Source organism: Hevea brasiliensis, chromosome 17, assembly GCF_030052815.1.
Source record: "Hevea brasiliensis isolate MT/VB/25A 57/8 chromosome 17, ASM3005281v1, whole genome shotgun sequence".
In the NCBI taxonomy this organism is placed as follows: Eukaryota; Viridiplantae; Streptophyta; class Magnoliopsida; order Malpighiales; family Euphorbiaceae; genus Hevea; species Hevea brasiliensis.
This window is the reverse complement of record NC_079509.1, coordinates 7,776,714-7,797,775: the sequence shown is the minus strand read 5'-3', so window position 1 is coordinate 7,797,775 and position 21,062 is coordinate 7,776,714. Positions and strand designations below refer to the sequence as shown.

General features: G+C 37.0%; 4 protein-coding genes across 7 annotated transcripts; 3 read left to right on the top strand and 1 right to left on the bottom strand.

The window, feature by feature from the left end:
• Window positions 1-482: 482 nt before the first annotated feature.
• Window positions 483-9,640, top strand: LOC110672497 (lysine-specific demethylase REF6). Its single transcript, XM_058140241.1, has 7 exons — window positions 483-1,640; window positions 2,178-2,256; window positions 2,631-2,698; window positions 2,803-2,953; window positions 3,492-4,168; window positions 5,132-5,878; window positions 6,656-9,640. Exons 1-7 carry the CDS (start codon window positions 779-781, stop codon window positions 9,412-9,414), a joined length of 5,343 nt encoding a protein of 1,780 aa, XP_057996224.1. The 5' UTR covers window positions 483-778; the 3' UTR covers window positions 9,415-9,640.
• Window positions 9,641-10,298: 658 nt separating this feature from the next.
• LOC110672510 (zinc finger CCCH domain-containing protein 43) lies at window positions 10,299-15,879 on the top strand. Its single transcript, XM_021835304.2, has 6 exons — window positions 10,299-10,957; window positions 11,488-11,553; window positions 12,212-12,352; window positions 12,469-12,741; window positions 14,601-14,870; window positions 15,446-15,879. Exons 1-6 carry the CDS (start codon window positions 10,427-10,429, stop codon window positions 15,650-15,652), a joined length of 1,488 nt encoding a protein of 495 aa, XP_021690996.2. The 5' UTR covers window positions 10,299-10,426; the 3' UTR covers window positions 15,653-15,879.
• Window positions 15,880-16,080: 201 nt separating this feature from the next.
• On the bottom strand, window positions 16,081-17,500 carry LOC110672511 (protein NOI4-like). Of its 2 annotated transcripts, XM_021835307.2 has the most exons (3): window positions 17,360-17,500; window positions 16,572-16,763; window positions 16,081-16,339 (listed from the first exon to the last, which is right to left on the bottom strand). In XM_021835307.2, the coding sequence occupies exons 1-3, from the start codon at window positions 17,366-17,368 to the stop codon at window positions 16,316-16,318; spliced, it is 225 nt and encodes a 74-aa protein (XP_021690999.1). In that variant the 5' UTR covers window positions 17,369-17,500; the 3' UTR covers window positions 16,081-16,315. The 2 variants fall into 2 exon arrangements, with proteins under 2 accessions (XP_021690999.1, XP_021690997.2); XM_021835305.2 differs by lacking the exon at window positions 16,081-16,339 and having other exon boundaries at window positions 16,350-16,763.
• A 622-nt stretch (window positions 17,501-18,122) lies between these two features.
• Window positions 18,123-21,019, top strand: LOC110672485 (callose synthase 10-like). Of its 3 annotated transcripts, none has more exons than XR_009145604.1 (5): window positions 18,522-18,635; window positions 19,260-19,399; window positions 19,496-19,593; window positions 19,711-19,877; window positions 20,809-20,826. XR_009145604.1 is itself a non-coding variant. In XM_058139661.1 (5 exons), exons 2-5 carry the CDS (start codon window positions 19,288-19,290, stop codon window positions 20,915-20,917), a joined length of 447 nt encoding a protein of 148 aa, XP_057995644.1. In that variant the 5' UTR covers window positions 18,522-18,635; window positions 19,260-19,287; the 3' UTR covers window positions 20,918-21,019. The 3 variants fall into 3 exon arrangements, 2 of the variants coding, with proteins under 2 accessions (XP_057995643.1, XP_057995644.1); XM_058139661.1 differs by having other exon boundaries at window positions 19,750-19,877; window positions 20,809-21,019; XM_058139660.1 differs by lacking the exon at window positions 19,260-19,399 and having other exon boundaries at window positions 18,123-18,635; window positions 19,750-19,877; window positions 20,809-21,019.
• Window positions 21,020-21,062: the final 43 nt, after the last annotated feature.

Genomic DNA, 21,062 nt, shown 5'->3' with positions numbered 1-21,062 from the left:
GGTTTCCTCGCGGACTCCGTTTGACCGTCGTCGAAGTCAAACCCAAGGTAAAAATGATGAAAACTGAAAACAAGAAAATGTTGGGGCAAAAAATATAAGCCGGGAAAAGATAAGGGCCACAACTGCGAAATGTTTATTATTATTTTAAATTTCTTCCCATATCCTAAAATTCATTGCCCCTTATCCAGAAAATGAAAATCCATGCCGATGACAGCTTGGCCAAGCAGTGGATATACTGTATTTTAGGCCAATGTAATTAAATTAAATTGTATTTAAGCAATAATTGCTCTACTTGTTTACTTAAAAAAGGTAAATTATCCGCATCCCAATTTTAAAATTCTATAATATAATATATATTTATAAACGAATTCAATCTTAAAAAAAATCAGATTGGTGGAAACTGTAAATAAGAACAAAAGCGGGGTCATTTACAAAAATTAAGCCAATCCCCCACTCGATGGAAATACGTTGGCTACTCTGTGAGGTTCCGCACTGGGCAGTCTCTTCATCTCTGCCTCTCTATTTTCACCGCTCTGTAATAAGCAGGGCAAAAACAAAATCTCATATAAAAAAAACCCCAACCGCAAAGACAATAAGCCCCAAACCCATTTACGTTATACTATAAAAAAAGTAAGAGAGCAAAGAATCTGATCAGCTTGCTTCCCTTCTTCTTTCCTGTCTCTCTCCTCTCAGTGCACAATGGACTTTGTATGAGAAACAAACCCACGAATCCAAAACCGCCCTTTTCAACAATTTTTCATCTTCTCTCTGTTTTTTCATGGCAGCTTCTGGTGGGTTGGTCTCTGAGCCAACATCACAGCAAGAGGTCTTTCAATGGCTGAAAAACCTACCACTGGCACCAGAGTACCATCCTACTCCAGCTGAGTTCCAAGATCCAATTGCCTACATTTTCAAAATCGAGAAGGAAGCTGCCAAGTATGGTATCTGCAAAATCGTGCCCCCTGTCCTTGCGGCTCCCAAGAAAGCTGCAATTTCTAATCTCAACCGCTCCCTTGCCGCCCGTGCTGACTCCTCTAGTTCGAAATCCCCACCTACATTCACTACCCGCCAGCAGCAGATCGGATTCTGCCCGCGGAAGCCCCGTCCGGTGCAAAAGCCCGTGTGGCAGAGTGGAGAGAACTATACTTTTCAAGAATTCGAAACTAAAGCTAAATCCTTTGAGAGAAGCTACCTCAAGAAATGCTCGAAGAAGGGAGCTCTTTCTCCTCTAGAGATCGAAACCCTATACTGGAAAGCTACTGTCGATAAGCCTTTCTCTGTTGAGTATGCCAACGACATGCCAGGCTCTGCTTTCTCACCGAAGAAGACTGGAGGGAAGGAGGTGGCAGAGGGGGCAACTGTGGGGGAAACGGAGTGGAATATGAGAGGAGTGTCGAGGGCAAAAGGGTCATTGTTGAGGTTTATGAAGGAGGAGATACCTGGGGTTACTTCACCGATGGTGTACGTAGCTATGATGTTTAGTTGGTTCGCTTGGCATGTAGAGGATCACGACTTGCATAGCTTGAATTACTTGCATATGGGGGCAGGAAAGACTTGGTACGGTGTGCCGAGAGAGGCTGCGGTTGCTTTTGAGGAGGTTGTTCGGGTTCATGGGTATGGAGAAGAGATGAATCCTCTTGGTGAGTTTTTATTGTACTACATTAAGCGAGAGAACTAACATGTAGTTTGACTCCCCTGTTTCTAGGTGTATTCATGTTATTTCGAAAGAATTTATTTATGTGAAGGACATTGTCAAATGCATCATTTAGTAGCATTACTCAATTAATATGGTGGAGGAGATGATGATATAATTCCAAAAATGGTGAGACTTGATAATGTTTTGAGTAACCAGTATCACTTATTAAGATGGGCTATTGAACAATGCAAGTAAATCACAGTGAAGACCTGGGATTCACCTTTTTTTACCAAAAGGCACTTTTGGGTGGTTGCTGATTACTTGTTGAGACTATTTATGTGCTATTGGTGTTTGATTGTCCTTCTGGGACCTGGGTTACCCTTTTTCTTAAAACATCATGAATAGAGTTTTTATGGAGTGATGCTGTTCTGGTTCATCTGAAAAGATATGTAATTTTGGAAAGTAAGAGAATGATAGTTGACTTCACGCTTATATATACATCTGAATATACTCAATGTTACTTTGATTTGCCTTCTACCAGTTACATTTGCAATTCTTGGTGAGAAGACCACAGTTATGTCACCTGAAGTATTTGTTAATGCTGGTGTACCATGCTGCAGGTGCGCCTTCACTTCCTTCCTATTCTGCTCCTCATTGTTCTCATTTTGCTTTGTAATAACTTGCTAATGTTTTACTTTATTGGGAAACCAATTACGATAACCCTTGGGGTGTATGAAACCATTTGCTTAGAAACTGCATTGATGTCATTTCTATTGATAGCAGTTCAACCTGTTTAATGATAGATGTGCGATTATATACTTGTAGACTTAGTCATCTGAAGGAACTTTTCTCAAAATATAATCACGCCTTATCTCTTTCTGTACACTGATGGAAACTTTGGGCATAATCTTAGTCATAACTTGTATAAGCCAATGTTTTTCAATCTGGCTTGACTGCATTTTTTTTTCTAAACTTTTTAGTTTCTGTGAACCAGATTAGTGCAAAATGCTGGGGAGTTTGTTGTCACTTTCCCAAGAGCCTATCATTCAGGTTTCAGTCATGGTAAGACACCTTTGTACTTGAGTTTAGTCTTCTCGAATTGGGAAGTGATTGCTGATGTTTCTTTAATTTTCATTATTGTGCTGTTTGTGATTTTTGATATCTAGGATTTAATTGTGGGGAGGCAGCTAATATAGCAACTCCTGAATGGTTGAGGGTTGCTAAAGATGCTGCTATTCGAAGAGCTTCAATTAATTATCCTCCTATGGTGTCTCATTTCCAGTTGCTTTATGATCTTGCACTAGAACTATGCACAAGGTATGCTTTATCAACTATTGCAACTTTACTTGGCAGCTGAACTAGTAATCTTTCTCTTCAGTAGTTTCCTTGTCAGCTTTCCAAGGGATTCTTCATTTACAAATTGGATTATTTCAGACAATAACTTACAAGATGAAAAACTCTTCCATACATGATTTGTTGATTATATATCTAATATTGGTGAAATTTAATTGAGTTTGAAGTAGTCAATCACGTGCTGCTGGGAAGACTCATAGGGAATCTGACTCAATTCTGTGTTTACAGAAAATTTTGTGTTAGTAGATAGATAATTGTCACCATCATGTTTCCGTGTTGCCAAACCCCCATATGCTGCTCTCTTTTCTTGTTATTCATCCAGTTAAATCTAAATTTGTGTGTGTAACCTGAAAAATAGAACTTCCTTTCTGAGAAGTTTGTCTCACATGTGAACTATGCTTCTGGATGTCTATGTTAGGATGGTATGAGTATGATGTAGTTTACATAGAATTTCTTTTGTAATTATAAGCCATCTCGTATTTCTTATTCTTTCTTCTTCCAGAATGCCTGTGAGCATCACTGCTAAACCGCGTAGTTCTAGACTAAAAGATAAGCAAAAGGGTGAAGGAGAAACACTGGTTAAAGAACTATTTGTAAAGAACGTAATTCACAATAATGGCCTGCTTCATATTCTTGGAAAAGGATCTTCGGTTGTGCTTCTTCCTCGAAGTTCTTCAGACATTTCTGTTTGTTCGAATTTACGTGTTGGATCTCAGTTAAGAGCGAGCCCCTCCCTTGGGCTATGCAGTAACAAGGTTATCATGAAATCCTCAAAGGATTCAGTTCCTGATGAAATCATGCCAGAAAGGAACAACAAAATCAATCAAGCAAAAGGCCTCTTTTCGGTGAAAGAAAAGTTTGCTTCTTTGTGTGAAAGAAATAGGTTTTCCTCATTGAATGGAAATGACAGTATGCATACTATGGACACAGGCATTGCAAACGGGGAAACTGTTCATGGTGATAAGTTATCTGATCAGAGATTATTTTCATGTGTTACATGTGGAATTTTGAGCTTTGATTGCATTGCTGTCATTCAACCAAGAGAAGCTGCTGCTAGATACCTCATGTCTGCTGATTGTAGCTTTTTTAATGATTGGATTGTTGGTTCTGGAGTAACTAATGATAGGTTCACCATTGCCCTTGGAGACTCAAACACTGCTGAGCAGAATTCCTCCACCAGTAAGTTTTAAATGGTCTTCTTATGATGTTGGCTTGCCTTTATTACATGATAATAATGTTACATATAGGTCAAAAGTCTTGTATCTTTTTAGTTTATATTATGTCAATAGTCATATTGAGCTCCATCATGTGTACTGAATTTGTCTTGCATATGTCTGATTTGATGGTAATGCATTTCTAGGATTGATTGATAGAGACCCTTAAAAGTAGTGTGCTAAGGTTGAACCCTACTGGTTAAACTGATCTAGAAGGTTGGGGGTTGGGAGTGAGGGTAGGTGTGTTTTATGTTCTCATCCCTTTGTAAAACAATGTGCTGCATTTGGAATTACATTTTATTTTTTATGTATTTATTTTTTTCTAATCAGGCATTATCAAGTAGTAGGTTTGTAAAACCAATAATGAGAACACATGGGGATAATGCAGAAGAATTATAGTGCTTTAAAGTGAAAACAATTTTCTTAATTATCTGTAGGCTTATGAGTGTGAAAAAGAGGTTGTATTTTGTAGGTACCCTTTAAGAATGGTGTATTAATGTGAGATTCAGAATTAATCGTTTCTATCCGGCTTGAAATGGATTATGAGAACTTGATGATCTTTAAAATCTTCAAGGGATGATAAATGGATAAGAAATGCCTTTTTGTTTGTCATAATAATGTTGGCTGGGCTTTTATTCTGTGTCAATCCTTTATTTATTTATGTGATGGTCCAATGATGATGCATGGCTCCTGTTTTGAACTAAACCACTTATTAGCACAACATAAAATGCATTCTTCAATTAACATGGCTCTTCGAGCGGCTAAATTTTCAATTGACCTGCACATTTTATGGTCCTCAAAAAGGCCAAAGGCTTTTTCTATTTATTATCTTTTATCTTATGATTCTGTAGATTCTCTGTTTACTTGCTGATTTCCTTATTCCAGAAACCGATCTTGATCTCATTTTTTTTTTCCTCCAAAATTATAGAATGGTTGAAGAAGAATACTGTGGATGGTTTATATGATGTCCCTATTCAGTCTGCTAATCACCAAATTCAGATGACAGATCAAAATAAAGTTGCTTCAAATGCCGAAACACAGAGAGCCACTTCTGCTCTTGGCTTACTAGCTTTGAATTATGGAAATTCATCAGACTCTGAGGAAGATCAGTGTGAACCAGATGTTTCGCACGATCCTGCTGAAATTAACATGACAAACTGCTCATTGGAAAGAAAATATCAGCATCAAATTTCTGCTTTGCCTTCTTTCAAGCAAGAGTGCCATCATGATGAAACTGGCAGTCATACTATATCTTTATCAAGGCCTGATCATAGAGATGAAGTTACTCTTCAGACTCTTGATGGGCATGCAGAACAGGGACATGGGCATGGACCAGCCAATTTGAAGGATGGAAGTGACCAAACTCTTGATTCCTCTGTTGAGTTTGAAATTGATAATCTTGCTTCTATGGAATCAAATGGTTTGGAAGATACATTTAGAGATCCAATGTCAATGTCACTTACAACTTCAAGTTGTTCCCCAGTTGTCCATGATACTGAAAAAGCAAAGTTTAGTAGAGTTGGTGTACCAAGAGAGGATACGGAGACATCATTTGCCCAAAGATCTGATGAAGATTCTTCTCGCATGCATATCTTCTGTCTTGAGCATGCTGTAGAAGTGGAACAGCAATTCCGTCCAATTGGAGGTGTGAATATATTGCTTCTCTGTCATCCAGGTATGTTGTGATATAATTTACCCACATAGATTTTTCATTGATAGTATAGGCACCGCCTTTCCCTATTTTTTCATTATTCTCTTTTCCAATGCTCTTTACTCATCAAATCAAGTTTTATCCAGAATTTTTTGTGCATTGATATTGGAGTATGACCTTAATAATATATTGATTTAATAGGATAATTGGGTATGGCCAATGCCAGCACACACTATATGATGATTCAAGTGGATGAAGTGATCCCACTTACATAGGGGATATTTGTATTTGTCTTGTTTCCTATTTTCAATTGAATCCATTTGTTGACTTGAATATTATAGTTAGACATGTATTGAATTGTACAAGAGGAATATAATTTCCACTCAGTTTCCTGGCTTCACATTTTGTTTGCATTGAAATTTGTGATTTCATTGAAGGGAAAATGGCACGTAATGGAGACTTTAAGAAATGGGCCAGTGTGCCTTGGAGGAAAGGGATTTTCTTCTTAATGTTAATGTTTAGTTCTTGTAGTGGTGGCAAGAAAGTTTGAGTTTATGCTCCTTTTCATTATAAGAAAAGAGCTGCATGAGCTGGCTCTTTTTCAGTAAAATCTCCATTTAATTTGCTGAAGAAAGTGTAGTACACATAAACCATAATCGATATTTGGTAATCAATCTGTTAACTCTGCTGAATTCCAACCAAATGCTTTTTCTGGCCTTATATTGATGCTTGTGTTCTAGCTTGTATAGGTAAATTATGGTTTATCTCCTTCCTTTTTAATTTTTATGAAAACATTTGCAGAGTATCCCAGGATAGAAGCTGAGGCAAAGTTAGTGACAGAAGAACTGGGAATTGATTGTCTCTGGAATGATATTACTTTCAGGGATGCCACCAAAGAGGATGAGGAGAATATCCAGTCAGCTTTGGATAGTGAGGAAGCCATACCAGGGAATGGGGACTGGGCTGTAAAGTTGGGAATCAATCTCTTTTACAGTGCCAATCTTAGCAGATCTTCTCTTTATAGTAAGCAGATGCCATACAATTCTGTTATATACAATGCTTTTGGTCGTGTTTCTCCAGCTAGCTCGCCCACAAAGTTTAATGTTTATGGAAGGAAGTCTAGCAAGCAGAAAAAAGTGGTGGCTGGGAGATGGTGTGGGAAAGTTTGGATGTCAAATCAAGTTCATCCTTTCCTAACAAAACGGGATTCTGAGGATCAAGATCAAGAACAAGATCAAGACATTAGCTTCCATGGTTGGACAAGGCGAGATGAGAAACTCGAGAGAAAATCAGAAAATGTCTATAGGACTGAAACCACCTTAGTTACCAGAAAATCTGGGAGGAAGAGGAAAATGATGGTGGCGAGTGGACCAGGTAAGAAAGTCAAATCTCTGGATGCAGGAGATGCAGCTTCAGAAGATTCAGAAGAGGATGTTTCTCATAAGCAGCATACAAGAGTTTATAGTAGGAAGCAAACTAAACGTATCGAGAGAGAAGTTTCATATGATTCATTGGAGGATAATTCTCATCCGCATTATGGAAGAACTCACAGAAGCAAGCAGGCTAAATCTGTCGAGAGAGAAGATGCAATTTCAGATGATTCATTGAGATGTAACTCTCATCAACATAGAAGAATTCCTAGAAGCAAACAGGCTAGATCTACTGAGAGTGAAAATGATATTTCTTATGCTTACGCAGACAACAACTCTCAAAAGCAACATAGGAGAATTCATAGAACTAGAAGTAATCAAGCCAAATATGTTGAGAGGAAAAGTGAAATTTCAGATGATTCACTGGAAGGTGATATTCATGACTGGAATGGAAGGCTTTCTAAAAGCACACAAGCAAAGTTTAGGAGGGAAGATGCAGTTTCAGATGATTCACTGGAGGAGAGTTCTCATCGGCCTCTAAGGAGGGTTCACAGAACCAAACCGGCCAAATATTTTGAAAAGGAAGATGCAATTTCAGATGATTCACTGGAGAATAGTTCTCTGCAGCAGAATAGGAGGATTTCTGGAGGCAGCCAAGCCAAATCTATTGAGAGGGATGATGAAGTTTCAGATGATATGCTGGAAGCAAGCGCTTACCAGCAGCACACAGGATCTCATAGGAGCAGGGCATCCAAATTTTTTGACAGGGAGGGTGCTGTTTGTGATGACCTACTGGAGGACAATACTTATCAGCAACGTATGAGGATATTCAGAACCAAGCAAGCCAAAATTTTCAAGATGGAAAATGCAATTTCAGATGATTCATTGGAAGAAAATATTCAGCAGCAACGGCGAGGGATTCATAGAAGCAAAAGGGCAAAATTTGTTGAGAGTGAAGATGCAGTTTCAGATGATTTGCTGGCAGATGATACTCGTCTAGAGCACAGGAGGATGCCTAGAAGAAAGAAAGCCAAATTTGTAGAGAGGGAAGATGTTTCAGATGATCTGCTGGAGGACAATGGTCAATGGCAGCTAAGGAAGACTCCTAGGGGCAAGCAAGCAAAATTTATTGAGAGTGAGGATGTATCGGATGATCTGCAGGAGGATACTCATTGGCATCCAAGGAAGAGCTCTAGGCGCAAGCAAGCTGCATCTATCGAGAGGGAAGATGTTTCAGATGATCTAGAGGAGGGGAACACTCATTGGCAGCCAAAGAAGACTCCTAGAGGCAAGCAAGCCAAGTTTATTGACAGGGAAGATGTTTCAGATGATCTGCAGGAGGATGATACTCATTGGCAGCCAAGGAAGACTCCTAGAGGCAAGCAAGCCAAACTTATTGAGAGGGAAGATGCAGTTTCAGATGATTTGGTGGAGGATAATTCTAATCAGCAGCACCAGAGGATTCTTAGAAGCAAGCAGAAGAAACCAGTGACGCTTGGCAAAATGAAACGAGGGGCTGTTCAGCATGTGAAACAAGGGACCTTTAGACTAAGAAAGAAAGAGAATCTCCGGTCAGTCAAACAAGAAAAGCAAATGAAGCCAGAGACTCCTCGGCTTAGAAATGCTAAAGGTGAGCATAATGCAAGACAGTTCGAATCACATGTTGAAGAGGAACTAGAAGGTGGACCTAGTACACGCCTTAGGAAAAGGCCCTCAAAACCTTCAAAAGAGTCAGAAATAAAGCTTAAAGAGAAGCTGCAAAGCAATAGGAAGAAAGTTAAGAGTGGCTCAGCGGGTGGGCAGAAGAATGTGAAAAATAAGTTTGAGGATGCAGAATATCAATGTGACATTGAGGGATGCACCATGAGCTTTGGCACAAAACAAGAGCTAGCAATGCACAAAAAAAATATTTGTCCGGTGAAGGGGTGTGGAAAGACGTTTTTCTCACACAAATATCTGGTGCAGCACCGTCGAGTCCACCTGGATGACCGCCCACTCAAGTGCCCCTGGAAAGGTTGCAAGATGACATTCAAATGGGCATGGGCTCGAACTGAACACATAAGGGTTCACACAGGAGCTCGTCCTTATGTGTGTGCGGAGGAAGGTTGTGGACAGACGTTCAGATTCGTGTCAGATTTCAGCCGTCACAAGCGGAAGACTGGTCATTCAGTGAAGAAAAGCAGGGGTTAATTTAATTAATTAGAGAAATGTAATTTAACATTGCTAATGGAAGGTAGGTTTGAAGATGATAGGGGCAGGTTATCCCTGTAATTGTCATTCAGATTAACATTAATTCTCTTTTTTGTCATGTCATTGTCATTGGTCTTAATTAGTCCCATTTATTCACTGCAATCTGACCAATTACTTGGATCTTGAAAGAGATTAATCTCCAATGAATGTCACTGGTTGTATCTCCTGTTTTTGAACTTTCCTTGTGCTGCATCCCACCATCTCTTTCTAACAACTTACTTCTCAGAGATGGTTTATTTTTTAAGGGGAATTCATAACTACACAACCCCCCACCCCCCCTCTTCTTCCTTTTTTTTTTTTAACTGAAAAGGAATAATCCAAATTATAGACACCTGCATTGCATTCTCTTCTTTATTTATTTTGGGGTAATTTATAATTTAATTGTAATTTAATTTTTATGTTTCTATGAAAAATAAGTCAGTCTTTAAAATATGCTTTTGTTTTTATTAAAATTTATCGTTACTGTGAATTATTTCCTAAAATAGTTCGTGAATTGAACAAGTAAAATTTCTAAAAGAGCAAAATTTAATTAGTCTAATTAATATGTCATAGTTATGGTAATTCTTCATGTAATAAGCTATTAACTTTTAATTTTTATTTTTGTTGCTTGATTATAATTAAAACATCCATAAATATAGAAAGGGTTATTTCATTTTGTAATTTATAATAAAAAAAATTTTCAAACAATTTATTTAGAGAAAATATTAACAGATTTCAAATCAAAATAAAAATCAAACACTCTAATTTTTGTTAAATTATAAAATATATTTAGTATCTTAAAAAAATAATAAAAATAATCTTAAGCGTGACGATGTACATTCAGCAAGAGCACATAAGTATGTCTCTACCATTTTATTTAGATTTCCCAATGTACTATTTTGTACTTTCCAATTCCACCATCTCCCCTACATCTGCAATTTAGGGTTTTCACAAATTGAAATGTGCAGGCCTAATGGAATACTCTGAAGCCTCCAATTTCCTCACAAATGCTGCCGATACAAACCCTAAATTAGGGTTTCAATCCTCTTTCAATGCTGATTCAGATTCTGATCAGACTTTGGAACTAGGCAAAAAGCTAGAGCGGAAGCCTCTTTATTTGACAGAGGCCGGGGTAGTGTTTGAGGAGGCTGCACCTGATATAGCAGTGGTGGAGAAAGTATATGAAAAACTGGAGAAGCAGCTTCATTTGAAAGAGGATGAGGAGGACAAACATTCGATTGAAAGGAACCAAGATGACTACTTTAACAGTGTAGAGAGCATTGATGGAGAAGAACACAACAGTTATGATAAAGAGGATAATGATAATAATGATGAGAAGTTAGATGATGAAGCTGAGGAGAAGAATGAGAGTATTAATGGTAACAGAAGGCATCAGTATCCAGTAAGACCTGAAGCTGAAGATTGTGCCTTCTATATGAAAACTGGTACTTGCAAATTTGGATCCAATTGCAAGTTCAATCACCCTGTAAGAAGGAAAAGCCAGGTACCATATATGTATTCTGTATATGTGCGTGTGTATTATGACATGGGTGTCAAACATGGTACTTTGAATGAACGGCTATGTGTTTTTGTTGTGTATGCGATTGCTTATTGCATCTTATTTAGGTAGATGTGAGACTTTTTTTTCTTTTAATGGGAGATTTTTTTTTTTGGTATTACGATTTTGCGAGGGGATTTACTGGCTTTGAAAGAAATAAAATTATAAAAGAGAGGGGTTTTGTGTTTTTCAAAATGGTAAAAGTGGCTTGTGCTGTTATTATCAGAATATCACTTGCAGTTGTTTGTGTTGATGGAAATTGGTTCTACTTTCTCTATTCGCAAGGCAATTGGCAGTGTATCAAGCAAAGGAAATTGTTTTTTTTTTTTTTTTTTTTTTTTTTTTTTTTTTTTTGGCTTTATTAAGCATCTGACAATTTTGGATGTCTATCATTCAGAGATCTATTGATGAAATATATGATTCAATATGTCACAATAACTGTTAAGTTTTGTGTCTTGAAATTTTGCTTCTATAAGGCTACCAAGGAGAAGGTGAAGGAAAGGGAGGAAGCAGCAGAGAGATCTGACCAGACAGAATGCAAGGTTCTCTAATATATTTGTGCCCTTTTACTCTGCATTAAGAAAAATTGTTGTTTAAAAGTTCATTTTATTTTTACTCCCATTTTAGCGTTCTTTTTTGTTGTGAGAGTTTGATCTCTTTTGCTTTCTGTTTCTACTTTGATTGATTGTTGTGAGCTGGATCATTAATGGTTGTTTTCCGATAGGATTTATTTGTTTATTAAATTGTGACTTTGAGATACTGTTAAAAGCATGTTACACAGCATTACTTTTGAAGGAAAAGATTTCCATTTATTAGCATGTTGAGTGTTCTCGACTGGTGTTCTTGTTCAGTTTCGCTTTGCACACGCATAGTTTTAACTCTCAAACCTACAATTGCTTTTGGTTTATAGCCTTTCTTTAAGGCATTATGGCCTAGTGCAAGTTGTGGTTTGGACAGGATTTCTTTGAACTTAATTTGCCTCATAGGAATTAAGATTTGTTAAAATGATAAATTTTGTGCAACTCATTTATTAGTTTATTAATCAAGTTGTTTTCAGTTCTTTATCTTTTTTGTTCATTGAAACTTAAATATCTAGTAAGCTGGTTTTAGAAGATGTTCATGTTCATAGCTTCATGCAATATGCATGGCTAGTGAATAACAGTTTCTGCTCTTCTATAATTTTTCTCGAGTTTGTTGCAGTATTACTTGAGGACAGGGGGTTGTAAGTATGGAAAAGCTTGTAGATATAATCACTCAAGAGCAAAAACTCCAGTGCTCCCTGCAAAAACAACAGTATTCCCTGTTTTAGAACTTAACTTTCTGGGTCTGCCAATCCGACTGGTATCTCTTTTATTTATATAGAAAAACATTTTGCATGTCTTTGCAAATTCTTTCAAGAACTTATCTTTGTTTTAACAATGCATACTGGAAATGTTAACATATTTCACTAATCATAGGGAGAGAGAGAGTGCCCGTATTATATGCGTAATGGTTCCTGCAAGTATGGAGTGAACTGCCGGTTTAATCATCCAGATCCTACAGCTGCTGGAGGAAGTGACCCTCCTTCAGCATTCAGTAATGGTGGGGCTGCTGCTTTACAGAGTTCCTCACAATCAAGTGTAGCATCTTGGTCTTCACCAAGAGGACTAAATGAGGCTGCCCCCTTTCCAATTATGTTTTCACCAACTCAAGGGGTTCCTTCACAAAATCCTGAATGGAATGGATATCAGGTGTGTTATTGTCCTCTGCATGGTAGTGTTCCTTTGTTTTGTTGTTTTGACATGTAAATGAAGCTGTCTAAAGTATGTGTTTTTTCTTTAAAATTGAACTTAAAAGAGGTGACATTGAATATTGAATGTTAGTGGGCAAAGAAGAATGTGTAGGATATCTTCCTAAATTGCCCTTTATTCCTTTTTTGATTGGATTTTGACTTTTATGTGGATACTTTTTAAGGAAAAAAAAATTGAGTGGGTTTTTTATTTTTTACTACTAATTTTTAGTGGTGTCATAATTAATTTTGCAATGGGGTCAAAATATAATTTCCTTCTAATATATTTGTCTTTTTTAATTATACATAGAATCAGTGGGATCAATTGACTACTTTATACGAGGTAAATATGTCCCTGCAAGGGGCCTTAGTTCTTTGGGCTTAGTCTCACTCTATTTTGTGTCATTAACTTTTTGTGGAGTTGCTTGTGTTGTGCATGGAGAACACTGGAATATATTAGCACTTAAAGAGTTGCATTAAGTAAAATATAATGATAATTGATAAATGTCTATATGGTTAACAGAAAACAAAGTAGCTTATTTTTCTCATTGTTTATCCATTTAAGGCTATGCAATCAGTCAGTTCGGTGTTCAAACGAAATACTGGAAAACCAAATTGGTAAATATTGAGAACCAAACAAAATTGGGGGTTATAACCAAATTGAACAAAAAGATTTTTAATTTTGATTTGTTGGTTTGGGATTATAGATAGAATTAACGCAAACAGAATTACGCACGGAATTAACAAAAACATAAATGGCCAAAATCAATACAAACATAACGGGAATGCAGAATCAACATAAACATAATTGCCAAAAATGCACAGAAGCAACACAATCACAAATGCAAAAAATCAACACAAGATATTTCTTAGCCAAGAGCATACAGCAGAATATATGCAATTATAGCTCCCATCTTAATAAATGCTAATCTTAGTTTGGAAAATAAGAACACAAGATATTTCTGAACCAAGAGGAGATGACATAATATATATAAGTTTTTTTATTACTTATCCCCGGCAAGCAGAAATGTTACTTCTCTAGTAGTGGATTTTTAGTGGCAATGGAGAGAGGATTTGCAGCGGCCAGAGGCAAGGCAAGATAGAGAAGGAGGAACACAGAGCAAAGAGAGAACTAGAAAGTAGAAATGCACTTTGAAGAGTTGAGAAATGAGGACTGAATTCTGAAGGAGAAAGTAGAAACTAGAAATGCAGAAATGGGCAATGGCTCGAGGTTGTAGGGACGCAGAGGAGTTGCAGACGGCACCCATATATAGGAGAAAAGAAAGGGTTAATTAGGTTTAGGTGTTGGGGATTTTGACATTTTGTAATGGACATGGGCTGGACAGAGGGGCTAAATGACAACCCCGAAATGCAAAATGGCAGCCCCGTAAATGTGGGAAAAAAATGTCGGTTCATTTTTTTTTCTTTTTTTTGGGAGAAAATAACTGAACCAAAATGAAAATAACCTAATCAAACTGAAAATAGAAGTTTCTAAAAAAAAAAAAAATACTAACCAAATAGAAAACCGAATGAAAATGGATCAGTTTGATTTTTCGGATATAACTGATTTTTGCTCAGCCCTACATCCAATGCTTAGTTTTTACAAGTTCTCTGCACAACCTGTATTTTCTTTTAATCCTTCTTTCCCCTTCTGATGCAGTTGATGTTTAAAATTAATTTTGATGTCAATAGAAGTTGCATTTAAAATTTCTATGCCTATTTTTTTAGAGCTTACTTTATATTAATCACTCTTAAAATCACTTACAAAATTTATTACCAAATAACTTTCCCATCAATTATATTCCTTTTTTGCTTGTCAAGGGTCCTGCATTTCCACCAGAGAGGAGGAGTATACACCCAGGTTCAGCGTATGTCATAAGCAATCCAGCTACAGATACCAACGTCTATGCGCATCAGCAGCAGATGACATTCGATGAATATCCAGAACGACCTGGACAACCAGAGTGCAGTTATTATTTGAAAACTGGAGGCTGTAAATTCAAGTCTAATTGCAAATATCATCATCCAAAGAATCAGATCCCGAAGTCACCTCCATGTGCTCTTAGTGACAAGGGCCTGCCATTGAGACCTGTAAGTTTATTTTTCCTCATGAGCTGCTTCTTATGAAGGATAATAGGCTTAGAAAATAATTTTATAACTCTTTTCATTTATGGAACAAAATGTAATTAACAGCCTATCAAGTAGTAGTCCATGGTTTTCCAAAATGACCAAGAAGATGTTTTTCTGTTTATTTTTAACTCATTTATTGGATGTGGCGGTAATGTCAGAAGTAACATATGCTCCAATACGAGTACTCACCTCATTTTTATATTTATTTTTTGAGGCTTCTCTTCATACTTGGAGAAGGCTGTTTTAATCAGATAGAAGGTTAAGCATCTCTTTAGCCATATATTTTAGTAGAAATGGTAGTTATTTAAATTAGATAGAATTGATGTGCTAGTATTTGCAAGCAAATAAAACTTACTGAAACTTAGCCTCTAGGCAATAATGATTCATTTGCTGCTGTACAGGTCTCAGTTTGTACAACAATGCTTGCAATTGAGATAGTCCTTTTTAGTAGTTTTATGTTTAAGCCACAAGCACTGAACTGGATTTACATCTTCATGTTTCTCTTCCATGACTAATTTTTTGTCTACCAAATCCAGGGTCAGCATATCTGTTCTTACTACAGCCGGTATGGTATTTGCAAGTTTGGGCCTGCTTGTAAATTTGACCATTCAATACAACCAGCTTCAATGACAGGGTCTGCTGAAGATCAGGGTACCCCCTTCAGTGACTCTCTGGCTAAAGACGAGTCTAGGATGTCTGAAACTGGAAATCAAAGTGACACTGCTATTCAGCAGCCTGAGTAAAATTTTTGCATCAATGGACCTAGCTCTTCAGGGTCAACAACACAGAGGATTTGTAATTTAATCCGTGAATTTGGATCTTTTATTTGACCTTTACTCTGGTTCATCTGCCACAAGCTTTTGAAACCGTGGCGTTAAATATTTATAATGGGTTGTGTTACTGCAGCCAAAAGTGTAATCTGGATATGTAAATTCTCTATTTTATGTTCTTTACCAGCCTTGTTTATCTATTTAAGTTGTCATTTACCAACTCATACACAAGCAGCTTGAATTATTCTTTTTTAACATCAATTTTTGACACGTTGTCCTTATTATCCTAGCCAGGCAGCCACTTGCTGCTGAATTAGATGACAACGCTACTACCTCAGCATATTTCAAGCTAAGAAATTAAATGCCAGATCAAGAATACAGTATTTGATGATTATAATAATATTCTGTTCTCTCTCAGACCCAAAAAGAGAAAGCACTGGTAGTCCCTATGAAGCAACAAATTCTACGGAATTTTTATATGCAATTCTCTCTCTTTCACATTTTATCAAAAGCATAAGAAACATAAAATGAAACTTGAAAGCCCAAAACAGCAGGAGGGAGAAGGATATAATCAGAATCAACTCGATGCTCCACTAGGACGCCAGGCACATTCACTTGAAGGAATTACACTATGGTTCAACCACAGCAAAGCCATTTCCACTGCGTGGAGAATAAAGCTCTAAGAGATTAAAGGGGTACAAGATACAATCAACTAGCTAAAACTTTTAAAATTGTACCAAATCCAGCTGAAGTTGCTAAAACCAGAAGAATTGCCAAAATTAAGAATGTCCATAAAGGTTCCTTTTTTTTTTTTTTTCATTTTACAAAAAAGATGGTCATAAAAGAATCTAGTAACAGGGAGACTCAACGAGTACTCGTACAAAACATTTACCTTTGGAGAATTCTGATAAGAATCATTGTTCTTGTGCACAGCATCATTTCTTCTTGGGGACATTACTTTTGCTGGAGCATTTTTTGTTTTCTTCTTATCTCTGGCCTTGTTAAATATGACAGTAAATCCTTCAGCCGAGGCAGGATTACTTACATCCCACTCACCAAACTTGGGCAAGGGCAGACCTTTATCCTGCCAAAGAGGAAAATTTTGTCTTAAGAAGATCAGTCGACCTCATTGTGACATTCCAATGGCTTGAATGCTTTAAAGCCATTTAATTTCATTATAACGTTTGGTCATCCATTCATGAAGAAATTAAATTGGATTAATTCATTTGCTTTTTCGTCTTTTTATCCTTCTATATGTTAAACACCATTAAGAGTAATTTTCCATCGAAAACTGATCGCGAATCTAAGCCCATCACCCATAAAACACACCAAACATTGCCAGCTCCAGCTCTCCCTCCTGCCAGTTTTATGAAAAGACAAGAAATTGGCCAATAAAAGATAGCATTTTCAAACGCAAAAGCAGCAAAATTTTGGTCCTGAAACCTGAAAATTTGACCATAACAGTAAAGATACGCAAGCAAGAAATTTCTATCAACGTCATCTCTGAACAAAAAACAGATTCTGGAGGGGAAAAGCAGTCACAATTTCTTCACCCAAATCTCACCATGTCAATGATTCAACACAAATCCTATCACCTTTGGAAGGCTAAAAAGATTTGTATCCAATTACCGACGCCATGAAAAACGAATTGATGAGAAAAAGAAGAAGGGGGAATCTTACCGAGGCCATGAAAGGAAGATTACAGGAACTTCCACTTCAAAGGATCGGATTTTGGTGTGTGTGTGAGAGAGAGAAGGGTGGAGGCTAGTGGCGATTCAGGAAACCAGAGAGAAACTTTTATAGATAAAGAGACTCGTGAGCGCATCGTGTGGCAATTAGCGGGTTGTTTCGTTTTCATTTCTGTTTTGTTAGTTAACGCTTTTCAGGAACGCTCGTCGTTCACGCGCGCCAACCCATTGGCACTTACTAATTTCATTTCCGTTAATTAATTATCCACGTCAGCTCCGTTTGTTTTCTAAAAAAAATTATTTTCAAAAAATATTTTATTAATAATACATGGAAAATATTGAAAATTTAATTTATAATATTAAACATATATAAAAATATTAAATTATAACGGTCATCTCTAATTATCAATGATGGTAAACTGTTATAAAAATTTTAACTACTACTTAGAAGATTGTCAATGATGGCAAACTGTTAACTGAAGCTCGGCATACATGTAAGAATTGGACAACGGCATACTTGGGCAATGCCAACGGTCTAACTTCCAAGCAAGAAGAACTTCCAAAACGTTGCCACTTGCCAAACCATCTGCTCATGTAATGGAAAAAGCCGTTTTCTTACAACTAGTATTCTCCCTGAATAAAAGTTCTTGCGCTCTAGAAGGCTCAATCCCCTGTATCACTCACAGCGAGTCCAGAATAGTAAACAACCAATTATGGTCCATATAACACATCAAGTCGTTAGCTTCAATCTCATCGTACGTTCCCAATGAAAGATCACCCAACACTTAAATACATACATCCCTACTCTATCAATTTTAAGGGCACAACCGTCTAGTCATCCTCCTCTCTTTCCCGCTTTGTTCTACTCGTAAAAGCCTCTTCCTTCCTCGTTAAACCTCTCATTTTTTAAAACCCCTGTTTCCTTTCTCTATCCGCGGAATTACAGATCGAGCTTACCATTACCGAGTCGAAATTATCCAACTCGGGCCAATTCAAAGCCCAGACATTTGTTGTTGCACGATAAACCTAGGATTTGGATTGTTTCTGATTTGCCGCCGGAATAATGCCTAGTGTTTACGATAACTGGGAGAGGCTGGTGAGAGCCACCTTGAACAGTGAACAACTGAGAACTGCTTTCCAAGGCTATGAGAGAAGTCCCAGCGGCATTGCCGGAACTGTGCCACCTTCGCTCCGAACAACCAACATTGATGCCATCTTACAGGCTGCCGATGAGATTCAGTATGAGAACCCCATCGTCGCCAGAATAAGTGAGTTTTATTTTTTTTTCTTTTTTAGGTAACTAGGATTTTTTTTTTTTAAATCAACTTTAAAAATTTTTGGTGCTTCACTTTGGCATCAAATGATGATCAACCATCAACAAGTTCATGGTGTGATGTTAATTGAAGTTATGCTGCTACTTATTTAATTGAGCTTGAGTTTGAGTTAGAGCTATTTATTATTATTTTTCCCCTTTTCTTCGGGTTAAGAGTTTCGACAATGGATTCGTTTCCAAAAAGAAAAAGAATTCGTCAATTTACTGTCAAGGGCGGGGAGGGGGGGGGGGGGGAGAAGCGGGGGTGTGGGGGGGGGGGGGGGGGTGGGGTGGGTGGGAACCCTCCTGCTCACAAGGGGTGTGCGAAAGCACTCATAAATTTTTTAACTTACAATTTATTTCATCAACGAAGTAGCCAAGAGAGTGAAGCTATATAGTTAGTGCTATGCTCGTTCCAACCATGAAGAATCTTTGACAAAATATCCCTCTTAGTCTTATCTATAAATAGAAGTTTTTGCTTCATTTATATGTACTGATCTCAGAACGTCTGATGTGGAGTCGTTTATGTGAATGAATTTGATTTTCTTGCCTGACTTTAGTCTTTTTTGTTTTGTTTTAGGTGTCTTTATTAACTGATTACAGATGGCATGATATTACTTACCCACCAGAATCTTGAACGTTTGCGAACATTCTGTGATGGTCAATGTGTAGTCGGGGATATGCACATTGTTTTGCTGGAACATATATGGTTCAAAGATTGTAATGCTTCCTTTGTTAATTGATTTTAATGCTTCCTTTTTTAATTGAAGTCATCTGGTAAAATATTTCATAAATTTTTTACTGTTTCAATTTCAGTGTGTGAGCAGGCGTTTTTCATGGCACAAAACTTGGACCCAAAGAGTGACGGTCGTGGTGTTCTCCTATTCAAGACTGGTTTGATGTCTGCGATTAAGGTATACCTGAGCTTTGAATCTTTACTAGTACATATTATTATTTTCAATTTGAATGCAATAATCTGGGACTTACAACTCGTTAATGCAAATGTTAATTTCTGCTTTATTCATTTTCAGTCTTGATTTGAGTTTTGATGAGATCCTGGTTTGCTACAGCAAAAACTTGCCAAAAGGGATGGTGCCCAAATAGATCACAGTCATGACATTGAACACCTGTGGGAATTTTACCAAAGTTACAAGAGAAGGCATAAAGTGGATGATATCCAAAGAGGGAATCAAAAGTGGTGAGAATCTGGAACTTTTTCCTCTGCTAATCTTGAAGAGTACACCTAAATTTTCTTTGCATTTAGTTTCCTTTCATTTGATTGGTTTCTTCATAATAGCCTTTTTTTCTGGATATTCCTTCTCCCTGTGGCAAACCTTTGCATTTGAAACTAATGCTCATTAATTATTTTGGTTAAGCATGTGTCCCTTGCAATGATATATCTAATGAAAATAAATTAGTCCTATAGTTTCTCTGTGCTAGTGATAGCCATTGGTGAATGAAACCTGCATGCCTGTAGGGAGTCTCTAAGTTTAAGGTACGACTGACTGGAATCTTTAGTTTAGAATGTTAAAACTTTTGGATACGATCCACAATTGTTACTTTTGCTTCATTGACAAAATCAAGTTGACTTGTCTTGTCATTATTAGATTATGAAATCTGCAAAATTTTTCTGTTTTGTATTTTGAATATTCTATTCACTTGATTTTTCATCAATGTCCATGTTGCCTTTTATTCTGTGCCATTTATATTTTTTATTTCTTGCGTCTTTTGATGCCTTTTTGGTGATTGACTATACCAAAGACGAGTTAGAATTACATCATTTGATTAAAAATTTTTATATGTGAGACTGTTCATATTTAAAAATATGAATACACTACACCAATTTGTTATGCACGGAATACTTGATATAAAGCTAATCACAATTTATTGGAGGTTCTACAGGCGCACATCCAAGTGGGAATTGAACCTACATATTTGCCAATTATGAATTGAGTGATTTAACCATTCAAACAAGGATGCTTATCAGGGATCCTCAAGTGCTGCTGCATTAATTAATATATCTTTAAATACTGAACTGGAAGTAAAGTAGTTTTATTTAGTTAGTAGCAAATATCAATATATGCGTGCATCACTTGTAAATATACTTCAGTTGTTTTTGTTTTTTTTAGGGTGGAATTAAGATCTCTGGAGATGAAAAAAGTATTTGCTACCTTGAGGGCCTTAGTGGAGGTCATGGAGGCACTTAGCAAAGATGAAAATTCTGATGGTGTTGGATGACTTATTAGGGAGGAGGTAGTTATCTATACCTGCCTTAGATATGAAATATTAAGTTCTACAGTAGTTTTCACATCTTTGAACATGTTAGATAGAAGATTAGGTTTCTTTCCTTTATATTTGTACATCTGTTGCTAATGATATAGGT

Coding starts and splice junctions, on each gene's coding strand:
- LOC110672497 (XM_058140241.1), top strand. CDS start 779: ATGGCAGCTTCTGGTGGGTTGGTCTCTGAGCCAACATCACAGCAAGAG. Junction 1,641..2,177: donor AGAAGAGATGAATCCTCTTG/GTGAGTTTTTAT, acceptor GCCTTCTACCAG/TTACATTTGCAATTCTTGGT. Junction 2,954..3,491: donor GCACTAGAACTATGCACAAG/GTATGCTTTATC, acceptor TTCTTCTTCCAG/AATGCCTGTGAGCATCACTG.
- LOC110672510 (XM_021835304.2), top strand. CDS start 10,427: ATGGAATACTCTGAAGCCTCCAATTTCCTCACAAATGCTGCCGATACA. Junction 11,554..12,211: donor CTGACCAGACAGAATGCAAG/GTTCTCTAATAT, acceptor AGTTTGTTGCAG/TATTACTTGAGGACAGGGGG. Junction 12,353..12,468: donor TGGGTCTGCCAATCCGACTG/GTATCTCTTTTA, acceptor CACTAATCATAG/GGAGAGAGAGAGTGCCCGTA.
- LOC110672485 (XM_058139660.1), top strand. CDS start 18,431: ATGCCTAGTGTTTACGATAACTGGGAGAGGCTGGTGAGAGCCACCTTG. Junction 18,636..19,495: donor CCCCATCGTCGCCAGAATAA/GTGAGTTTTATT, acceptor TTTCAATTTCAG/TGTGTGAGCAGGCGTTTTTC. Junction 19,594..19,749: donor GTTTGATGTCTGCGATTAAG/GTATACCTGAGC, acceptor GGTTTGCTACAG/CAAAAACTTGCCAAAAGGGA.